General features: G+C 44.0%; 1 protein-coding gene across 1 annotated transcript in view; it reads left to right on the top strand.

Moving 5' to 3' along the window:
* The window catches only part of IFT140 (intraflagellar transport 140), a 93,674-nt gene that overhangs the window by 26,622 nt on the left and 46,059 nt on the right, over window positions 1-20,993 (top strand). The window contains 7 exon segments of the mRNA XM_040439296.1: window positions 331-422; window positions 3,124-3,251; window positions 3,523-3,640; window positions 9,765-9,883; window positions 10,275-10,437; window positions 11,124-11,255; window positions 18,016-18,218. Of these exon segments, the coding sequence (XP_040295230.1) occupies window positions 331-422; window positions 3,124-3,251; window positions 3,523-3,640; window positions 9,765-9,883; window positions 10,275-10,437; window positions 11,124-11,255; window positions 18,016-18,218 (955 nt within the window).

Raw genomic sequence — 20,993 nt, 5'->3', positions numbered from 1 at the left:
CTCTCCTTTCCTGAATGGATCTTCTAACTTTGATTTATGACCAAATGAAAGTTCTTTGATGATTGTTCAGGAGAGGAGGGAGAAGAGCTGGTGACCGATAGGCAGATAAACTGATGGATATCACTGTGAACGGTCTCTGTGGAGTCCTGCGTTGCTCCTCGCCGCCCAAACACAAAGAGCATGGATGGAACCAACCAGGACTGGGACCCTGATTCCAAGTGCCTCATAGCGACTTGGTCTGTTCCTATGTTAGGTACACCATCGTTCTGTAGTCCAGCTCTCCAAACACCCCACCTTTTAGCTTTTCATCAAATGTAATTTCATGTTCAGGTTCCTTCGCCAGCGATTCTCCTGTGTTGGCAATTCATGACGAGAACATCTACACTGTGGAGCCTGGCAGAGTCCAAATTCGTACATTGCAGGTACGTACAGGTGCTCAGTCTGAAGCAACTCGGATATGTTTGCATGGTTATGTAACTCAAACGTCCTTTCATCTGCAGAATTCTTAAAGGTGAATCCTGTCATTATGGTCTTCAGATCTGTGTCCCATAGTGCCAAAGGGGTTTCCACCCTAAAAGTTTTTTCCACTTTTGAAATAAGTGTTTGTCCGAGATTCCAGGCATCATTAATGTCCTCTTTTTTTGATCCATATAGAATTATTTAGTCTGAATTTCCTCTGTTTAGAAAACCCATTTTCCAATACCCTAATAGGAAATTGTGAGTTAACAGAGGGGTCCCCCTTTTAGATCATTATCTTTTAACCAGAGCAACCACCAATTTTTTTTATTGTGTTTAAGATTATTACATGCATGCTTCTATCTAAACTTTCTGATAAGGCTGACGTTCTTGCTCGTATCAGTGGGAAACACTGGGGTATAGCTGGGGTATAGTGGTGTCACACTAAGCCAAAAAGTGCTAGCTCCTCCTACCAGCTGTACCCCTCTCCTGCAGACAGTGCGATTAACCAGTTTTAGCCTTTTAAGGCTATGTTCACATTGGCATTTAAAATTCTGGTATTCTGTTCCGGCATAGAAACAGAATACCACAATCACTGTATCTTGCATATATCAGACACCACTAGCAGCCGACATATTCAATTCTCTATAATTGGGTTTATCTAGGTTTCCGGCATCAGTAGTGGCCTTCTGCTGAACAAAATGTTGCTACATGCAGCAGTATTTTTCCATCAGCATGCTGGTATTCCTGTTGGAAGCCTGGCAGACCCCATTGTAATTAAAGGAATCCGTGGGGCGGCCCTGGTGTCAGCATATGCTGGATAGGGTAATTACAATATTCTGTTCCAATGTCAGAACACTGTAATTTCACACACCGCTATTCTGTGACCAATGTACGTCAGAGATGTTTCTGATGAGTCTGAGTGGCAATCACAATTACAAGTAGTGGAAGATAGGGAACTTACTATAATCATTTCCCTAGCGACATCAGTTGCATGTAGAATTCCAATGAAGGAGCTATAATAGATATGCCTTTAGGTAATTTATGAATTGAGAAATGGTGATAGAGGTCAAAGGAAAATCCTCTCTCCAGCTCTGTGATGCATGTTTGACAAACAGGAGATGACTACAGGACACAGGGTGTGAGTTTATAGATTAGGAGTTACAGGATGAATGACATAATGAATTACAACCATAGATAACTTCATAAACCAAATCTAACAATGGCCACGAGACAGCAGCAAAGTGCACTATAGTGAATAATAGATATAACAGAATATAGTAATTAATTCTAATTCAGAAGCCATAGCTGAGACAGTCCAGTTGCGTAATCCGGCATGTGCTGTTTGGCAAATAGTCAGATGGGCAGACCGGAGTGCGAAATGTATGAATGGGCAGCAGCAGTGCTGTGAGTATGGGCAGGAGCACATATTGCTGCTCCTGCCTGCGCCCCCCGGAGGATTACGAACTCCTGTCATAGCACATGGGTACCCATGTACTATGCCAAGATCAGCTACAGAGTACCCATGTGCTATGCCAGGAGTTAGTAATCCTCCGAGGGGCACGGGCAGGAACAGCAATGTGTGCTTCTGCCCATTCTCCGTTCTCTGCGGCCCCATTCATAATTCTCACACTCTGTACTCCGTACACCGGTGAGCAGTCAGAGAACTGAGTTTTAAGCGCACAGGGAATGGTGCGCTTTAGGGACATAAAAAATTAAGGCCTCATGCACACGACCGTTGTTTTGGTCCGCATCCGAGCCGCAGTTTTTGCGGCTCGGGTGCGGACCCATTTACTTCAATAGGGTCGCAAAAGATGCGGACAGCACTCTATGTGCTGTCCGCATCCGTTGCTCCGTTCCGTGGTCCGCAAATACAATATAACCTGTCCTATTCTTGTCTGTTGCGGACAAGAATAGGCAGTTATATCAATGGCTGTCCGTGCCGTTCCGCAATTGGCGGAACGCACACGGACTCCATCCGTGTTTTGCGGACCGCAAAACACACAATGGTCGTGTGCATGAGACCTTAGAAAAAAACAAATTTGATTAATGAAGTATATTAGAAAAAGTTTTATTAGGGCGTTAGGGACAATATATTAAAACTTCATATAGTTACTCTTTAAGTATAGCAACTGAGCTGTTCAACAAACTGTATCTGTACAGTGCCTCCTGCTGTTTGTTCTTTTTCCTATCTCTGCGTCCACCTCACTGAAGTGGTCGCACGCGTTTAGTTTAAATCTTCAACTGTAACCAGCCATATCTTCTGTTAGAAGCTGTGGCAGTTACAGGGAAAGAGCTGCAGTGGAAAAGACACACTCTCTGAGTTGTGATATTGAGAACAAGCTGCAGCAGAAAGGACACCCCCCCTGAGCTTCCAGCCTAGAGAGGATCGAACAGAACAGTTGCAGCAATGAATGGGGAGATCTCTGGATCCATGTGAGGTATAGGGCTGGTTCCTACAAAGAGATCGTTGTGTATTATGATATCTGAATTAAATGTTTTACATCAATCCTGCCATAACCCCTTTAAAACTGTTCTGCTATTGTTGTGGTTGCCTGTGCTTGCATGTAGCTTCGCTCTCCTTTATGCACCGTTGCAATTGCTCGCCCAGTAATCTCCAGTCCTTGTCATCCCCACTGATGTTTTGCTGTCTTTCTTATTTTCCAGGGGACGGTCAAGCAGTTGCTTCCATTCTCTGTGGCAGAAGGAAACCCATGCATGCTGGACATATGCGGTACTTTCTTAGTGGTGGCCACTGATGCCGCCCACTTCAAGCTTTTCGACCTTTCTAGGAGGTACAGTAATTGCTTTGGATGAATAAACTACTTAATCTTCTCCTAACCGTCCAGATATCAATGATCTGTCATTGCTGCCAACACAACAGATCCAAATACACTTATCTAGTAGAATGGGAAGCAGAGGGCAGAGCTGGCGCACGTGAATGTGCATATAAATAACTCTGCCATAGACATCAGAATACTCTAGGAAAATGTTCTCTTCATCACATCCTCCTTCTCATATTGCTGCTCTATGATTGTACTGACATTTTTTTATGTTTATCTAAAGGGAGGCCAAAGCCCACAGCAATTGTAAGAACCTCTCTGAACTAGTGCCAGGACTGGGCAGCATTGTGTCTATCAGGTGCAATGCCAATGGCAGTAAAGTCAGCATCCTCGCCAACAGGGTAAGGTTGATTTGGTCATCGCCTGTATTATCAATCTTGAAATCTACCCTTTAGAAGCATTGTCCAAAATTAAGCAGTTTTTTCCTTCATACATACCATATTTTTCACCCTATTAGACGCACCTAGGTTTTAAAATAAGACAAACAATATTTTTCATCAGATCTCATATCAGACCCCCAGTGTTAATTACACCTCAGATCAGACCCCCAATCAGACCTTTAGTGTTAATCAGACCTCCAATCTTAAGAAGGCCTCAGTTTAGACCCCCAATCAGACTATCAGTGTTAATCAGACATCAGATCAAACCCCCAGTGTTAATTACACCTCAGCTCAGACCTCAGGTCAGAACCCCAATCAGACATTTAGTGTTAATCAGACCTCCAATCTTAATTAGGCCTCAGTTTAGACCCCCAATCAGACCTCAGATCAGACCCCCAATGTTAATTAGACCTCAGATCAGACCTCCAATGTTAATTAGACCTCAGATCAGACCTCCAATGTTAATTAGACCTCAGATCAGACCTACTGTACTAATGAGTGCTTCCATAATGGAAATGCTCATTAGTATTCTTCCTATAAAATGTACTGCCATTTTTCCCCCACATTGGGAGGAAAGGTGCGTCTTATAGCTGCAAAAAATACGTTAATTGTATTCCACATTAAAAAACATTTGTGGAGCCTTTTTCTTATGACTCTACGTTGTGCCATTCCTATGTTATCCCCACAAGAAGTTTATGAATTAATTGTCAACTGGGTGTTACCACTTGAGGCGCCTACACAATCTGACACTATCCAATCAGTGCTGCCACTGTCAAACTGTTCAGGGACACCCCCCCAACTTATTCATAAACTTCTAGCAGGAATAATAACTCCTAAAGGACTTCTATCATACATGTGCGACAGAAGTCAAAACTTTAAAGATGGCACCCGACGCCTGTTGTTTTACACAGCAAAAACCTGGAGGCAGAGAATGTGATTGGTAATAACGGCAATCACAGACAGTTAACCCCTCAGATGCCATGGTCAGTTGCAAACACGGCATCTGAGCTGTCTTCTTCCAAGAGCGCTACACTCAGGGGGACAGAATGGTTCCCTGCGCCAAGATCAAAGGAGTCGTTTGCTTGCTATGGCAGCCTCGGGCCTTCTAACACAGCAAGATTCCTAACAGGCCCTGCCGGTGCCAGGGCTTCATAGGAACAGACTGAATCTCCAATAGGTTGCAATGTTAAATCATTGCAGTCTATTGGATATTTGATCACATGATTGCATATTAACTTCTTCAACCACCGTGACATACCCTTACGTCACTGTGGTTGAGGGAATGTATGGAGAGGGCTGCTGCAGTGAGCCCGTTCTGTATGCAGCAGAGGCGGGCTATATCATACATGATGGGGAACCCTGTCGTTTAACTCCTCAGGTGCCGCAATCAATGCAGATCGCGGCACCTGTCAGGTAAGACAGAGGGGTCAGCTACCTCTGCCTTCTGATCGGAGTACCCGTTGTGAAATTGCTGAAGCCTTTCAGGCCTGCCATGGTAAGCTCCCTGCCGCTGTGTGCACAAAGCACAGGGTAGCAGGGACAGTGTAAAAATCCTATTCACCCTAATTGATCCCTTGTCCTATTTACCCTAATAGAGATCTAAGATCCCAGGTTCTAGCCCCCTAAGGGGGCTAATAGTTATGAAATAAAAAGTAGAGCAAAAAAAAAACATTCAAATATTAAGGCCATTTGCGGGAAAATGCAAATTTTTCCGCGCGAGTGCAAAACATTGTAATGTGTTTTGCGCGTGAGAAAAATCGGCATGTTTGGTACCCAAACCCGAACTTCTTCACAGAAGTCTGGGTTTGGGATCGGTGTTCTGTAGATTGTATTATTTTCCCTTATAACATGGTTAAAAGGGGAAATAATAGCATTCTTAATGCAGAATGCATAGTACAATAGGGCTGGAGGGGTTAAAAAATAAATAATTTAACTCGCCTTAATCAACTTGATCGCGCAGCCCGGCATCTCTTCTGTCTTCTTCTTTGCTGTGCACAGGAATAGGACCTTTGATGACGTCACTGTGCTCAGCACATGGTCCAATCACATGGTTCATCACCATGGTGAGGGACCATGTGATTGGATCATGTGATGTGACGTCACCACAGGTCCTTAGCCGGTAGCTCAACATTACTGAAGAAGACAGAGATCTGCAACTACGCGATCAAGTGGACTCGGTAAATTTTTTTTTTTAACCTCTCCATCACTATTTTACTTTGCATTCTGTATTCAGAATGCTATTATTTTCCCTTATAACCATGTTATAAGGGAAAAAATTACAGATCGGGTCCCCAGCGCGATCGTCACCTAGCAACCATGCGTGAAAATCGCACCGCATCCGCACTTGCTTGCGGATGCTTGCGTTTTTCACGCGGCCCCATTCACTTCTATGGGGCCTGCGTTGCGTGAAAAACGCTGAATATAGAGCTTGCTGCGATTTTCACGCAACGCACAAGTGATGCGTGAAAATCACTGCTCATGTGAACAGCCCCATAGAAACGAATGGGTCAGGATTCATTGCGGGTGCAATACGTTCACCTCATGCATTGCACTCGCCCGTGTGAAAGGGACCTAAAAGTTTAAATCACCCCCCCCTCCTTTTTCAATTTTACCTATAAAAATATATTAACAATAAAAAAAATAAACATCAGGTATCGCCGTGTCCAAAAATGTCTGAACTATTAAAATATAAAAAATAAATTCCTGTGCGGTGAACTTCATAACAGGAAAAAAATAAAATAAAGAATAACAGTTGATTCGCCATTTGTTAGTCACAAGAAAATATATATACATTTTTATATATTTTATAAAAATATCCTTAGCCAAGCAAACCTCTCGAGAGCAATTTCTGAAATTTTCCCCACACGCTTTATTTTTTTTCCTAATATAATAATTTTAGCCTTTGCTTTGTGTTCAGCAGACGGCCAGGTATTTAAGCTCTCCCAGTTTTAAACCTCTTACATAAATCTCCAGGGCTTACGGCACGGTGGTCTACTGAATTGACAGGAACATTCATGTTAAATGCTTTGTGTACGTGGAAGGATTCCCTGACGATTTGTCCTCACGTGCCTAGATTGTTTTTCGCCTAGTATTTTATGTTTTTTATCTAAGAAATGAGCCATCACGGGATAATCGTCTTGAAGCAGTCTATCATATTTCCATAGTAGAGCTTACCATTGAAATAATCTAAGAGTAAGATAACTGTCAGCAATAGAGGGCTCGTGTGGTCGGGCAGCCATCCTCTGACCCCCTTCCCCCCCCATATAACCATACATACTCGGCCCACCCTAGTGTAGATGTGTCCTGAAAAGGGGACGAAGCCGGTAATCAGAGACTTCCAGCATCCCCCTTACCAGGGACACTTCCATCAGAAAGGGATATAAAAAAAAAAAAACACTAAACCTAAAAACCGCTCAGTGGCCCAGATTTACCAGTTCTGTAGATGGGCGTGCTCTTAGACAGGCCTGCACCAGATTTATCCTGGGCTTAGGCTGGATGGTAAATAGTTCTATACGAACTATTGGTTGGCATACTTTGAGGCAGATTTTTATGCCAGAATTTTGGCACAAAATTCAGCATCTTAGGCCCATCCCTTTCATGTGAAGCCCCGCCCTTTCTGCTAATTCCCACCCCCTTGTCAAACATGTTGGGGGGAGTGTAAAAACCCTAGATGCGCCAATTTGCACTACTTTTTAGACAGATTTTTGGCACAGACACATTAGTAAATCTGAGCCAATATTTATAAAAAGTAGGTTGTTTTATGCTTTATAATTTTTTATCTTTTTTTTTAAATAATTCTACAGCCCTATTTCATTGAAAATAAAGTACAAACTATTGCCCTTCTGTAGCAGTCAACACAGAGAGATGATAACCGTCGTCAGTAGTATGGATTATCTGCAGGTTAATCATCACTAGAATAATAGGTGACTCCCAGGAGGACTGCTCTATTCTTCTCCTCCTAGGCCTGGATAAAATAAGAGCAGTGCATTGATTAGTATAGGAGAAGCCATGACCATCCACACTACTGGGATAGCAAAGGAGAGGTGGGGTGCTCTAGTCACAATTGCCGATAAGAATAGGACACGTTCTATCTTTTTTTTTTTTTTCCAAGAAAATTTTTTATTTTCAAAAGTAAGGACATATACAAAGGACAATTCAGAAGCATTGCATATTTGTTACAAAATATTTTCAGAAAACAGACATTTATGTCTATGATATACAGTAGAACGTTCTATCTTTTTGCGGGGACACGGAACAAAAGTACGAGTGCGGAATGGGTCCGCATCCGTTCTGAAAAATTGCAGAAGGGATGCAGACTCATTCATGCGGTCATGTGAATGGGCCCTTAGAACACAGCACAGGAACCTGGAATACATAGTCACTTCAAAAAATGATATCCAGAGAGTCTCCCCCCCCCCCTCTTTTTTAATGAAAGAAAAAAAATTAAAATAAACAACATAAAGTATTCACTTACAGGATCGTATAAAAAAAAAATGAATGTCCCTAAAAGGAAACCTGTCACCTGGATTAGTGCACAGAGCTGGGGACAGGGCTGCTAGATGGCCACTAGATCATCTGCAGTACCCGGGTCCCACAGCTCTCTGCTCTTTTATTGCGTTAAAAAATGTTTTGATCCATATGCAAATGACCTGATATGAGTCCTGTATCCGGAGATGAGTCTAGCGGAAAGGAGCCCAGCACCGCCCCTCGTCCCCCCGAATCTCCTCCTTGCTGGCTGATGACACAGAGCTGGAGCGCCGAGATCTCGCGATGCGCGAGCTAGCGCTGCGCAGTGTCGGCATCATGTTCATTCCCTGTACTGGCATCAGCACAGGGAACGAACTACGCATGCGCTAGCTCGCGATGCGCGAGTTTTCGGCGCTCCAGCTCTGTGACGTCAGCCAGCAAGGAGGAGATTCGGAGGACGTGGGGCGGTGGCTGGCTCCTTCCGCTTGACTCATCTCCGGATACAGGACTCATATCGGGTCATTTGCATATTGATCAAAACTGTTTTTTTAACGCAATAAAAGCGCAGAGAGCTGTGGGGGACTGGGTATTGGCAGATGATCTAGTGGCCATCTAGCAGCCCATGTCCCCAGCTCTGTGCACTAAATCCAGGTGACAGGTTCCCTTTAACAGTGTATGGAGAGAACAATGCTCCTTTGCATTCCTGCAGTATGTCATGGGACATTTTTGGCTAAGGCTACATGCACACGACCGTATGTGTTTTGCGGCCTGCAAATTGTGGATCCACCCCAAAAAAAATGGATGACATCCGTATGCCTTCTTTTTTTTTTTTTTTTTGCGGATCCATTGTAACAATTCTGAGGATAAGTTCAGAATAATCTGCTAAAGCAGGCTGAAACTGAGGTGTATATGTGTGTGTGTGTGTGTGTGTGTGTGTGTGTGTGGTGTGTATGTAATAATATAGTATATATTATATATATATTATATATATATATATATATATATATATAGTTAGTTAGAAGGCATTTTTAGTAGATATTTTTTTTTCGTTAGTAACATTTTTAGTGGCCACTAGGTGGCACTAAATATACGTAATACGACCAGTCCAGAACTATCCTATAGGACGTCTTTGCAGCATCAGTGAGATGTTAAAATGCGTTATACAAGTCTTTCTAACTGCTCGCCTTCAGTAAATAATCTCATAATTTTAATAAGTTATTAAAAATGTCTCTAATTTGGAGAGCACATGGTGCTTATATGGTGCCCCATATATTCCCACTAACGACCTAGCCCTAGCGTCTGTACTTTATTTAATGATTGTTAGCTGATCAGATCGCCCTAGGGTCCCGCTTTCTGAACTGGCAAACAGTGGCCACTGCAGGAGAAATGTAGTATTACATGGTGACTATTCAGATGAACATCCATGGATGGAGATCTGTGTAATCAAAGGATGACTCCAGTTCTTCGGAAAGGTAGCTGCTCCTACAAAGAAGCACTTTGTTCTGGCTCATAGAGAGTGGTCCAAGCAAAGGACTCCTTCATGATGTCCATGTGCGCTAATAGAAGCAACCCCTTTAAACCCATCTCATTTCACCCTTTTATTTTTTTTTTTCTCCAGGCTGACGGTCACCTAGACTCCAAAATGTACTTCTACGATGTTGACCTGGACACCATGTCGTTCTTTGACTTCTGGACTGGCCAGGCTGATCAACAGGATTCTCCATCCAATATGGACACGTAAGAAATTCTGGGTGGGATATGTGTTGTCGCCTTGTCAACTTCAGATTTTCCCTGCGCGAAGATTGCTGGAGGGGTAAAAATTCATTACTGGCGCTACAGAAATGTCAAGATCCCCGAGTGTGGTGACATTTAACAGGATCGGAAAAACTCTGTGGCCGTGCTGTGAAGAGGCTTCATGTACAGAGATAATCCGAGCTGCTTGAGGTTTCTCTCTCTTGGTAGAGAGTAGATTGGTCGGCAACATGCGTGTCCATGTAGTACTGGGGTACAGGTCAACGTAATCTCTAAGTTTAGAGTGTAATAATATTGGCGTATGACATTGCACGCATTACAAGATCCTGGGGTATTCTTATCTGAGGCAATTTTCTCATCTATTTCCTACCAACAGGAACCTTCCGGAGAATATAAAACTCCTTGACCGCATCCCGATCAGTCATTTCTGGGATCAAAGTGAGCCACGGTTACTAGTATGCGAGGCAATGCTGGCTGTCCCAAATTCAGTGCACCCATCACCAAATCGCAACCAGCTTGTGGAGGTTCCTCATGGAAAGGTAATGATCTGAGTTCTGGAAAAAAACAAACTAGAAAGGTAGAAAGCTTAACTGGGGTTCTCCGGGCTCTCCTATATTAATGACCTATCCTCAGGATGGGTCATTAATATCAGATCGGCGGGGGTCTAACACCCGACACCCCCACCGATCGCGCAGTGTGCACATGCCGTCTCCCTTCCTGTGCGTATTGGCGTGCATTATTCTCTGATTATTTCTGACTTCTACAATATAATCTAAATGTATCCATTCATTTATTCATCGCTTCTTATGATCCTTTTTACATATTTAATATTGGTTAACATTTTATCTCATTAGTTAACAATTTGTCTCATCAAATTTAAGGGGTTTGTCTGAGTGTTCAATAGTTCTTATAGGTCATAAATATCTGATCGGCGAGGGTCACATGACCTAGGCGCAGCTCAATCCCACTCAAGTGAATGGGGTCGAGCTGCAATACCAAGTACAGCTGCTATCCTATGGATGGCTCTGTGCTCGGTAAACTGCAAGGAGACCGCTGCATTTACTGGAGCACCGCGGCCTCTTCAAACAGAATCGGACCCCCACCAATCAAATACTGATGACCTGTTCTGAGGATCGGGCCTTAGTGTTAAACACTTGGACAACCCCTTTTACACATTCCAGTGAACTGGATCATGGATTGACCGCTCTGATTCCTTTACTTACAGGAGGACGTGCTAGTTATGTCATTTTTCAGCACCCAGGAGCATGGACTACTACTTCAGGAAAGCTTTCCACGACCGATCTCTTTCCAGTCCCTTCTCGGTATTGAGGTCCCACATTATTATTTCACAAGAAGGGTGAGTGAACTGTTATTATGCAGAAAAATGGTGATCACTTCTATCCAGAGATAGATACCAGTGCTTACCTCCAATGTATGCATTTCGAGCATGTAAGGACATGTAAGTGGATTTTTCTTGTACTTCCTTCCTGGAGAGAGAAAAACACATACATGTGCAAAGAGTGGCATATAATTTCTCATTATGGGACATGGCTTTGCTGGCTTCAATCTCATTTTCATGTGTAGCTAGATGGCGACGTGCTGCCATACAGCAGTTCTTCACACAAAACCCCGAACACTGATCCTAGAACACTTCCAATGAGTTGCGGCTAAAACTTTTTTGTTTTTACTTTTTCACATGCATTCTGCTACTAAAGGGCATCCATAACATAGAGCGCCATCACTTTATAATCGCTGACGATCTAGACTCTAATCTCAAGAATGAAGAGGTCACAGCAATGATGTGGCTGAGTGTCTCCTTCTAAGGGCTCATGTACGCGGCGTAGTTTCAGTCCACGTCCGATCCGCTTATTTTCCAGCTCGGATGCGGACCCATTCATCTCAACGGGGCCGCAAAAGATGCGGATAGCACACCGTGTACTGTCTGCATGCGCAAGTCCATTCCGAGGCCCAGCAAAAAAAGAAAAAATAGAACATGTCCGGTTCTGGTCTGTTTTGCGGACATGGGTAGGACATTTCTGCAGGAGTAAAAAAATGACTGCATGCACTCGTCCGGTATCCATGTTTTGCGGGTCCGCGATTTGCGGACCACTAACACGGCTGTGTGCATGAGCCCTAAGTTTTATCTGGATTCTGGGCTATGCTGTGCTAGGAACTAAAGCAAGCCCCCTTCACTTGAATGGGGCCGTGCTGTAATTCCCAGTACAGTGGGTGGCCAAGGGCCACCTCTAGTAAAGGACATGCAGAGCTGAATCAGTGCTATATCCACTTGATTCTTAGGTAAGGTGGGCCTCCCTGAGGTTCTAGTGATATGTCTGGCTACCCCTATGAAATGATCTTTGGTCAATTAATAGAATATACAGTCGTGGCCAAAAGTTTTGAGAATGACAAAAATATTGGAAATTGGAAAAGTTGCTGCTTAAGTTTTTATAATAGCAATTTGCATATACTCCAGAATGTTATGAAGAGTGATCAGATGAATTGCATAGTCCTTCTTTGCCATGAAAATTAACTTAATCCCAAAAAAAAACTTTCCACTGCATTTCATTGCTGTCATTAAAGGACCTGCTGAGATCATTTCAGTAATCGGCTTGTTAACTCAGGTGAGAATGTTGACGAGCACAAGGCTGGAGATCATTATGTCAGGCTGATTGGGTTAAAATTGGCAGACTTGACATGTTAAAAGGAGGTGATGCTGGAAATCATTGTTCTTCCATTGTTAACCATGGTGACCTGCAAAGAAACGCGTGCAGCCATCATTGCGTTGCATAAAAATGGCTTCACAGGCAAGGATATTGTGGCTACTAAGAATACACCTCAATCAACAATTTATAGGATCATCAAGAACTTCAAGGAAAGAGGTTCAATTCTTGTTAAGAAGGCGTCAGGGCGTCCAAGAAGTCCAGCAAGCGCCAGGATCGTCTCCTAAAGAAGGATTCAGCTGCGGGATCGGAGTGGCCACCAGTGCAGAGCTTGCTCAGGAATGGCAGCAGGCAGGTGTGAGCGCATCTGCACGCACAGTGAGGCCAAGACTTTTGGAAGATGGGCTTGGTGTCAAGAAGGGCAGCAAAGAAGCCACTTCTCTCCAAAAAAAACATCAGGGACAGATTGATCTTCTGCAGAAAGTATGGTGAATAGACGCTGAGGACTGGGACAAAGTCATATTCTCCGATGAAGCCTCTTTCCGATTGTTTGGGGCATCTGGAAAAAGGCTTGTCCGGAGAAGAAAAGGTGAGCGCTACCATCAGTCCTGTGTCATGCCAACAGTAAAGCATCCTGAGACCATTCATGTGTGGTTGCTTCTCATCCAAGGGAGTGGGCTTCACTCACAACTTTGCCCAAAAACACAGCCATGAATAAAGAATGGTACCAAAACACCCTCCAACAGCAACTTCTTCCACAATCCAACAACATTTGGTGAAGAACAATGCATTTTCCAGCACGATGGAGCACCGTGCCATAAGGCAAAAGTGATAACTAATGGCTCGAGGACCAAAACGTTGACATTTTGGGTCCATAGCCTGGAAACTCCCAGATCTTAATCCCATTGAGAACTTGTGGTCAATCCTCAAGAGGCGGGTGGACAAACAAAAACCCACTAATTCTGACAAACTCCAAGAAGTGATTATGAAAGAATGGGTTGCTATCAGTCAGGAATTGGCCCAAAGTTGATTGAGAGCATGCCCAGTCGGATTGCAGAGGTCCTGAAAAAGAAGGGCCAGACACTGCAAATACTGACTCTTTGCATAAATGTCATGTAATTGTCGATAAAAGCCTTTGAAACGTATGAAGTGCGTGTAATTATATTTCACTACATCACAGAAACAACTGAAACAAAGATCTAAAAGCAGTTTAGCAGCAAACTTTGTGAAAACTAATATTTGTGTCATTCTCAAAACTTTTGGCCACGACTGTATATGCTATTCACAAATTGAATGTCTGGCTATAGGTGGGCTCTGATATCTTGCCTGATAGTGTACACTTCACAGATACAACTCATCCTGCCTTGCTGATAATGTAATGGTTCCCTTAAGCCTGTAGCACACTGCCCAATTTTTCCACAGATAATCGCTAACTAGCTTGTTAGTGATCATCTGGCAGTGTAATACTGCCGCTGATTGCCCGATGAACGAGGAAACCCTTGATCATCGGGCAATCCAAATCTTTTGACATGTTAAAAAATTATCATTTACAGGAGGCAGATAGTGGTGTCTAATAACGATCTGCCGCCGGCAACCCACAATACAGCATGGGGACGAGCATTGGCATAGTGATCGCTCCTCCCCATGCTGCGAAGGAGATCACTGCATGTAATAGTGGTCTCCTCCACCAGCGAGCAGGCGATTGCCAGGAGGGAACGCTTCCCTCCTGACAATCGTCTGCCACATCGGGCCGTGTAATACAGCCTTTATGCACTTCCACCTTGAATGTATTATGGCCGCAACATGGGCCCCAAATAGTGGATGCAAGTCACCATTGAATTCTCAATGGATATTTGTTTGCACACAGCTATCAAGGTGGCTCTGGCATCGTGCCCTTTACTGCAAGAACAATGGTGGATTGTCCCACTGTTGCTGCATTGGTGCCACTGCCAGCAACACCTATACCCAGAATCTATGTCTTCTGGGCAGAGGGGGCACAGAAAAAATATGATTTTTTTGTGCTTACCTATAAAATCCTTTTTCTCGCGGAGTTCATTGGGGGACACAGAAGACCATGGGTATAGCTGCTGCCACTAGGAGGCGACACTAAGCAAAAAAAATGTTAGCTCCTCCTCTCAGCTATACCCCTCCTGCAGACACTGAGCTAATCCGTTTGTACAAAAGCAGTAGGAGAAGCCAACAGAAAACAATAAAAAGGAAGAAAACCATCAAGAACCAGAAAGACCCATCTAGGAGAACCAGCAATGTACATACAGGGTGGGAGCTGTGTCCCCCAATGAACTCAGCGAGAAAAGGATTTTACAGGTAAGCACAAAAAAATCCTATTTTCTCGCTCGTATCAGTGGGGGACACAGAAGACCATGGGATGTTAAAGAGCAGTACCATGGGGAGGGAACAAGAACAGAACGAATCCAAGGCCGGTCTTAAGGCCCCGCACAGAAATGTGGGGGAAAGACACGCCAGGAACCCTAAAAACGGGACAGGAAGACCCATTCCCCGAAGGCCAGCCAGAGACCGCTGAATATGCAGAGGCCCCGGCTGGGCAGAAGAAAGAACAGTGCAGGGAATGTAAGTCACGGCTTAGGAGACTTCAGAAGAAGCGGAGAGTACACAGAATATCCACAAGATGGACAAGAATGTCAGTCACCAGAAGCAACGGAGCAATTGCGGAAGATACAGGAGAGAAATACAAAACCTGGATCCAGAAGACTGCTAAGGAGTGATGCCCATGGATCAAAACCCCAGGGAAAAAAAAAAAACACTGATCAGTGGAATGCTGATTGGAAGAAGACGAACTGAAAATGGCATCTGGATATCAAGGGCCAAAGAACTGCAGAGGTGACAAAACTTGCCCCCCATGGGGGAAGAAGTAAGGATGCCTGAAGGCAGAGGCCCCACACATCACATCGGACTGCCAGAAGAGAAGAACACTCCAGCGGGACCATGACGAACAAGTCAGGGCTAGAGAACCTGAAAGTCAATCATGAGAATGGCCGACAAGAAAAAATTCTTGAGGGAGTGAAGAAACCCAAAGGGAACAAGGCAGTGGAACAGACCCAAAACTGCCAAAAAATTGGGCAGTAACTTGACAGGGAAAGAGTGTCCTCCGGGATCAAAAATGTCCCCTTCAGACCTACGGCCAAGGGGGTTTCTTCATAAGAATGTTCCCCCAGGAAAATGCCAATGTGGTAAGCAGAGGCATGTAGAGGAGGACCTTAAATTCCAGAACAAGAGAGGAGAGAAGCCATCTGATACTCCATGGAAGGTTGTCTGAACTGGCAGACCTAATCGGAAGCTGCAGACGGGAACCAGAGATAGGAAAAATACTGTGCCAGGAAGATGTCTGCCTCCTACGGACACTAAGCTAAAACTGATTAGCTCAGTGTCTGCAGGAGGGGGTATAGCTGAGAGGAGGAGCTAACACTTTATTTCTTAGTGGCAGCAGCTACACCCATGGTCTTCTGTGTCCCTCAATGATAGGAGCGAGAAACTACTATTTATATGCCGTTCAAGTGAGACTGGGTGACAGCAATTCACGTAATTCTAGGAAAAACCAGAAGGACCTGCATCCTTTTACTTCCTTCATTTTTGTCATGTCTACAGTGTGTGTATGTTTGCTTCTTTGCTGTCTCATATATACGTTCCTCTGCATTTACTTTTCTTCAAGTGTTCTATTTAATTCCTTTATTCTTAATTTTTTTTATTTTGCCATTTGCCTTCAGTTGTTATTCCGGAGAGGCTGTGTGTATCAGCCGGTTGTAAGTATGCAAGTGTCCCCATGAAATAGCTTTTTTTATGTTTTTTATTTTTTTATTTGGCTCCTACTAAGCATACAATGCTTTTACTTTTTATGTTTTTGTGCTTGTGTGTTTGTGGTGGGAATTTCCGATAGCTAAATTATACTAGAGATTAGGAATAAGTCAATACTCCATTCCCTAATCTTCTACCTCCCTACAGGTAAACCATGTAAGCATGTCATTTTAGAGAGGAGGAAGGAATCGATTTTGTCTCATTGAGCAGAGTTCTGCTCCTGCAACAGGGTGACGCTGAGGATGCCTCTCCTGCCACTTGATTGACAGGGCTTGACATCTTGGCCGACCCTGACAATCTCATTCCTGCACAGCCGCTCCGGTAGCGGAAGCTGAGACCCTGCGTTTGTGGCTGGGGCAGCGTCTTCTGCTTCAGGGACACCACGTCACGGGTGCAGAAATCTGCTTGAAGAGACAAATTTGATTCTTAGGAACCAATTCGCTCATCTCTAAATAATTACCACTGCCTCTTGATTTGGTCTAAAGCTGTGCCCCAGTTTGCCCGTATGCATTAGACACGTGTTGTCTGAACCTGCAGATTTCGGCGGGACATCTTAATATGTATGGTGGGGGGGTCCCAACTGTACCCTGACAGCAGATGTCATGGGAAAGCAGGAAACTGCCACCAGGGGTGTCTGATATCGGATCAATCCCCTCCACCCACTGAAAACACATGCACTTTTGGCCAAGTACAGTGTGTATGTTTGGATCAAGCGTACACTATGGAAGGTGTTTAAACACAAGCGAGCAGGAATTGGCTTCCGTCTTATTTGCATTTTACTAACGTATAGCTAGATGGAGACATGGCGCTCTACAGGATACTGTATGGAGACCTACATTGCCCATGCCAGTGCAGCACAGCTGTTACAGGATGCCCTTTGTTGCTGATTACAATGGCCTGCAAGGACGGAACAAGCAAGAACAAAGGCAACAGATAGAAAGAACTGTTCAGGGAAAAATGCTGCTGTCTGGCAGCTCAGCATGAGTAAATGGCCTACGTGGTATATACTTCTTATAGAGCTGTCTTTGGATAAAGTCTGTTGTTCACTGTTAACAGCTGTTAGGCTAGCAAGAGGCCAACTTCATTTCATTGGCTTCTTAACATGAAGGTCTCATGCTGCCCCCGTGTTCACTTCTTTATCTCACAAACCTTTATAAAAAATGTGATTGCCTACGTGTGAATCACATGAGTGGGTTTACACAATTGTAAACTGACACCTTTAGGTTTAGTTGCCCTCAAAAAGAGACATTTAGTGTCATCTTACATATTTATGGCATATCCATAAGTGTGTGATGTTTTTGGGACCTTCACCTGCCTCCAAAACGGGGGGGGTCCCAAGACCCTGTCCCGTCTGGTGAGACGGACTCCAGCCACCATGTCCAGGCTGAGAATAAACGGAGAGGTGGTTATCTTCTCCATTTTAATTCTGTGCTAGTCAGGAAAACGGATGAGTAAAAATGCTCAAGACCCCCATTCTAGAGATACACAAGGATTGCAAAATCGCGGTGGATTATTACATAAATATCTAAGCTGGGAATACCCCTTTAGGAAAACTGTAAAATGCCATTTCTGACCAGATGCGCAATATCAAGCTTTGTCGTTCTTAACGGCTTTGTGCATTAGCAGCCTGGGGAAGATGAAGACCAAGCTGAAAGTCCAGAAGTGGGCACACCACAGATCCCCAATATGGTGGCCAAGAAGCCCCTGCGAGATTTCATTGGACTGGAGGACTGTGAGAAGGCAACACGAGATGCCTTGCTGAACTTCAGCTTCTACCTCACTGTAGGAGACATGGATGAAGCCTTCAAGTCCATCAAGCTCATAAAGAGGTAAGACGAGCAGTGAATCTATGCCTACATGTACCATATACATGGGTGTTTCTCACACTCATGATGCCCACTGATCAATAGGAAATGGTTTTCAAACGTGCCATTTTTCAAGCCAAAAGAGTAGATTAAAAAAAGAGACGTAGAATATTTCCTGTCTAATTCCTCTCCTTTTACGATACACTCCTGATATTGCCAGAAAAGGCTATCAATTTCTGTTCAAGGAGGTTTTACCACTGTGACCCACACCCATCAGTAAAATTAAGTTGCAGTGGGACTAGCGGCCATGTCTGATAGCTCCACCAAGCTTTTTTTGCCTTGGGCCACATGCTTGGCCCATTACAGTCATTGACCAACCATGCAGCTTCCAGAAAATGGGGAGCAGAGCAGACAGGAGACTGCATAAAATGTTGCTTTCCCAAAAATACCGGTGGTCAAACCTCCATTGATTTGGAAATCAATGGAATATCCTAGTGGTATGTCATCAGTATCTTTTACTAAAGGTTGTCCGCCGTTTAAAATCTCCTATTTCTTAGAAGCGTCGTCCACAAATAAGATGATCCCAGTTTGTCCCTCTACTGGGATCCCCAGCAATCAGCTGTGATCTGCAGGGGAATGTGTCAGCAAGTGTTCAACTTCCCTGCAATGTCTTCACGGGAGAAAGTAAGAGTTAGATTGGCCCATTGAAAGTGATAGGCAGGCCGTGTTATACATGGGCACGATGGGTCCTCCAGAGAGGGAGACACTCTTCGTAGATGCTGCCTTCTGTGTCTAACTGATGTCTCAATCAGAAACCCCCTTGATCAACTCAGAATACCACAATTACAGTGCATTTGGAAAGTCTTCAGACCCTTTCACCTTTTTGTTATGTTGCGGCCTTGCACTAAAATAAAAAAAACACGTTTCCTCCCCTCCTACTGTGAGAAGCATTATTATCTGGTCTGATGAAACCAAAATTTACATTTTTGGCCTCAATTCTAAGCGTCATGCCTGGGGGAAACCAAGCAATTCTCATCACCTCCGCAATATCTACCCTATAATGAAGCATGGTGGTGGCAGCATAATGCTTGGGAGGACAGGGGGACTGGTCAGGATTGAGGGAAAGCTGAATGGAGCAAAGTACAGACATATATTCTGAAACCTGATCCTGAGGTCTTGACCTCAGACTGAGCCAACAAGACAACGACACTAAGCACACAGCCAAGACAACCCAGGAGAGGCTGAGGGACAACTCTGTGAATGTCCTTGAGTGGCCCAGCCAGAGCCCTGACTTTGACCCAATTGAACATCTCCGGAGAGACCTGAAAATGGCTGTCCACTGATGGTCCCCATCCAACCTGACAAAGCCTGAGAGGATCTGCAGAGAAGAATGGCAGAATATCCCTAAATCCAGGATGCAAACCTTGTGGCATCATCTCAAGAAGACTGGAGGCTGTAATCGTTGCCAAAGGGGCTTTAACTAAGTCCTGAGTAAAGGGTCTGGATACTTATGTCAATGCAAGATTAAAATTTGTCCTTTTTAATAAATTAGCAAAGATTTCTAACATCCTGTTCTCACTTCTTTAATAATGGGGGATTGGGTGCAGAAACATGGGGGGAAAACTTTTTTTTCTTTTAACACGTGGCCGCAATATAACAAAAAATGAAAGGGTCTGAAGACTTTCCGAATGCATCGTAGGGTATTTGGAAATAGGATTTAGGAACTCGGGGACCTCTTTAATATTTCTTTTTAGGTGGCTGAGCAGTTTAAATTTTACATCCAGACAAAGGATATATTCAAATGGTTGTCTCTTGGGTAAGCATTTCACCATTACATTTAAAAAGAATCTGTCGCCTTGATTTACCACTATGACCCGCAGTACTTCATGAGTGGTACTGCTTACACTGACCTCCGATGGGTACTTCTTAGGCCCCTTGCAGACGAGCGTGTCCGGATTAGGTCCGGATGCGTCCCGCTGTGTTGCGGCAAACCTGCGCAAGTAGGAACTCAATTGCAGTCAGTTTTGACTGCGATTGCGTTCCGATGTTCAGTTTTTATCGTGCGGGTGCAATGTGTTTTGCACGCGCGTGATAAAAAACTGACTGTGGTACCCAGACCCGAACTTCTTCACAGAAGTTCAGGTTTGGGTTAGTTGTAGTGTAGATTGTATTATTTCCCCCTATAACATGGTTATAAGGGAAAATAATAGCATTCTGAATACAGAATGCATAGTACAATAGGGCTGGAGGGGATAAAAAATAAATAAATAATTTAAGTCACCTTAATCCACTTGTTCGCGCAGCCGGCATCTCTTCTGTCTTTATCTGTGAAGAATAGGACCTTTGATGACGTCACTACGCTCATCACATGGTCTGTCACATGATCCATCACTATGGTGATGGATCATGTGATGGACCATGTGATGAACGTAGTGACGTCATCAAAGGTCCTATTCTTCACAAAAGAAGTCAGAAGAGATGCCGGCTGCGCGAACAAGTGGATTAAGGTGACTTAAATTTATATATTTTTTTTTTAACCCCTCCAGCCCTATTGTACTATGCATTCTGTATTCAGAATGCTATTATTTTCCCTTTATAGCCATGTTATAAGGGGAAATAATAATGGGTCCCCATCCCGATCGTCACCTAGCAACCGTGCGTGAAAATCTCACTGCATCCGCACTTGCTTGCGGATCCTTGCGATTTTCACGCAACCCCATTCATTTCTAAGGGGCCTGCGTTACGTGAAAAACGCACAAAGAGGAGCATGCTGCGATTTTCACGCAACGCACAAGTGAT

Source organism: Bufo bufo, chromosome 7, assembly GCF_905171765.1.
Source record: "Bufo bufo chromosome 7, aBufBuf1.1, whole genome shotgun sequence".
NCBI lineage: Eukaryota > Metazoa > Chordata > Amphibia > Anura > Bufonidae > Bufo > Bufo bufo.
The sequence above is the reverse complement of the archived record's forward strand: the minus strand, read 5'-3'. Positions and strand labels throughout refer to the sequence as shown.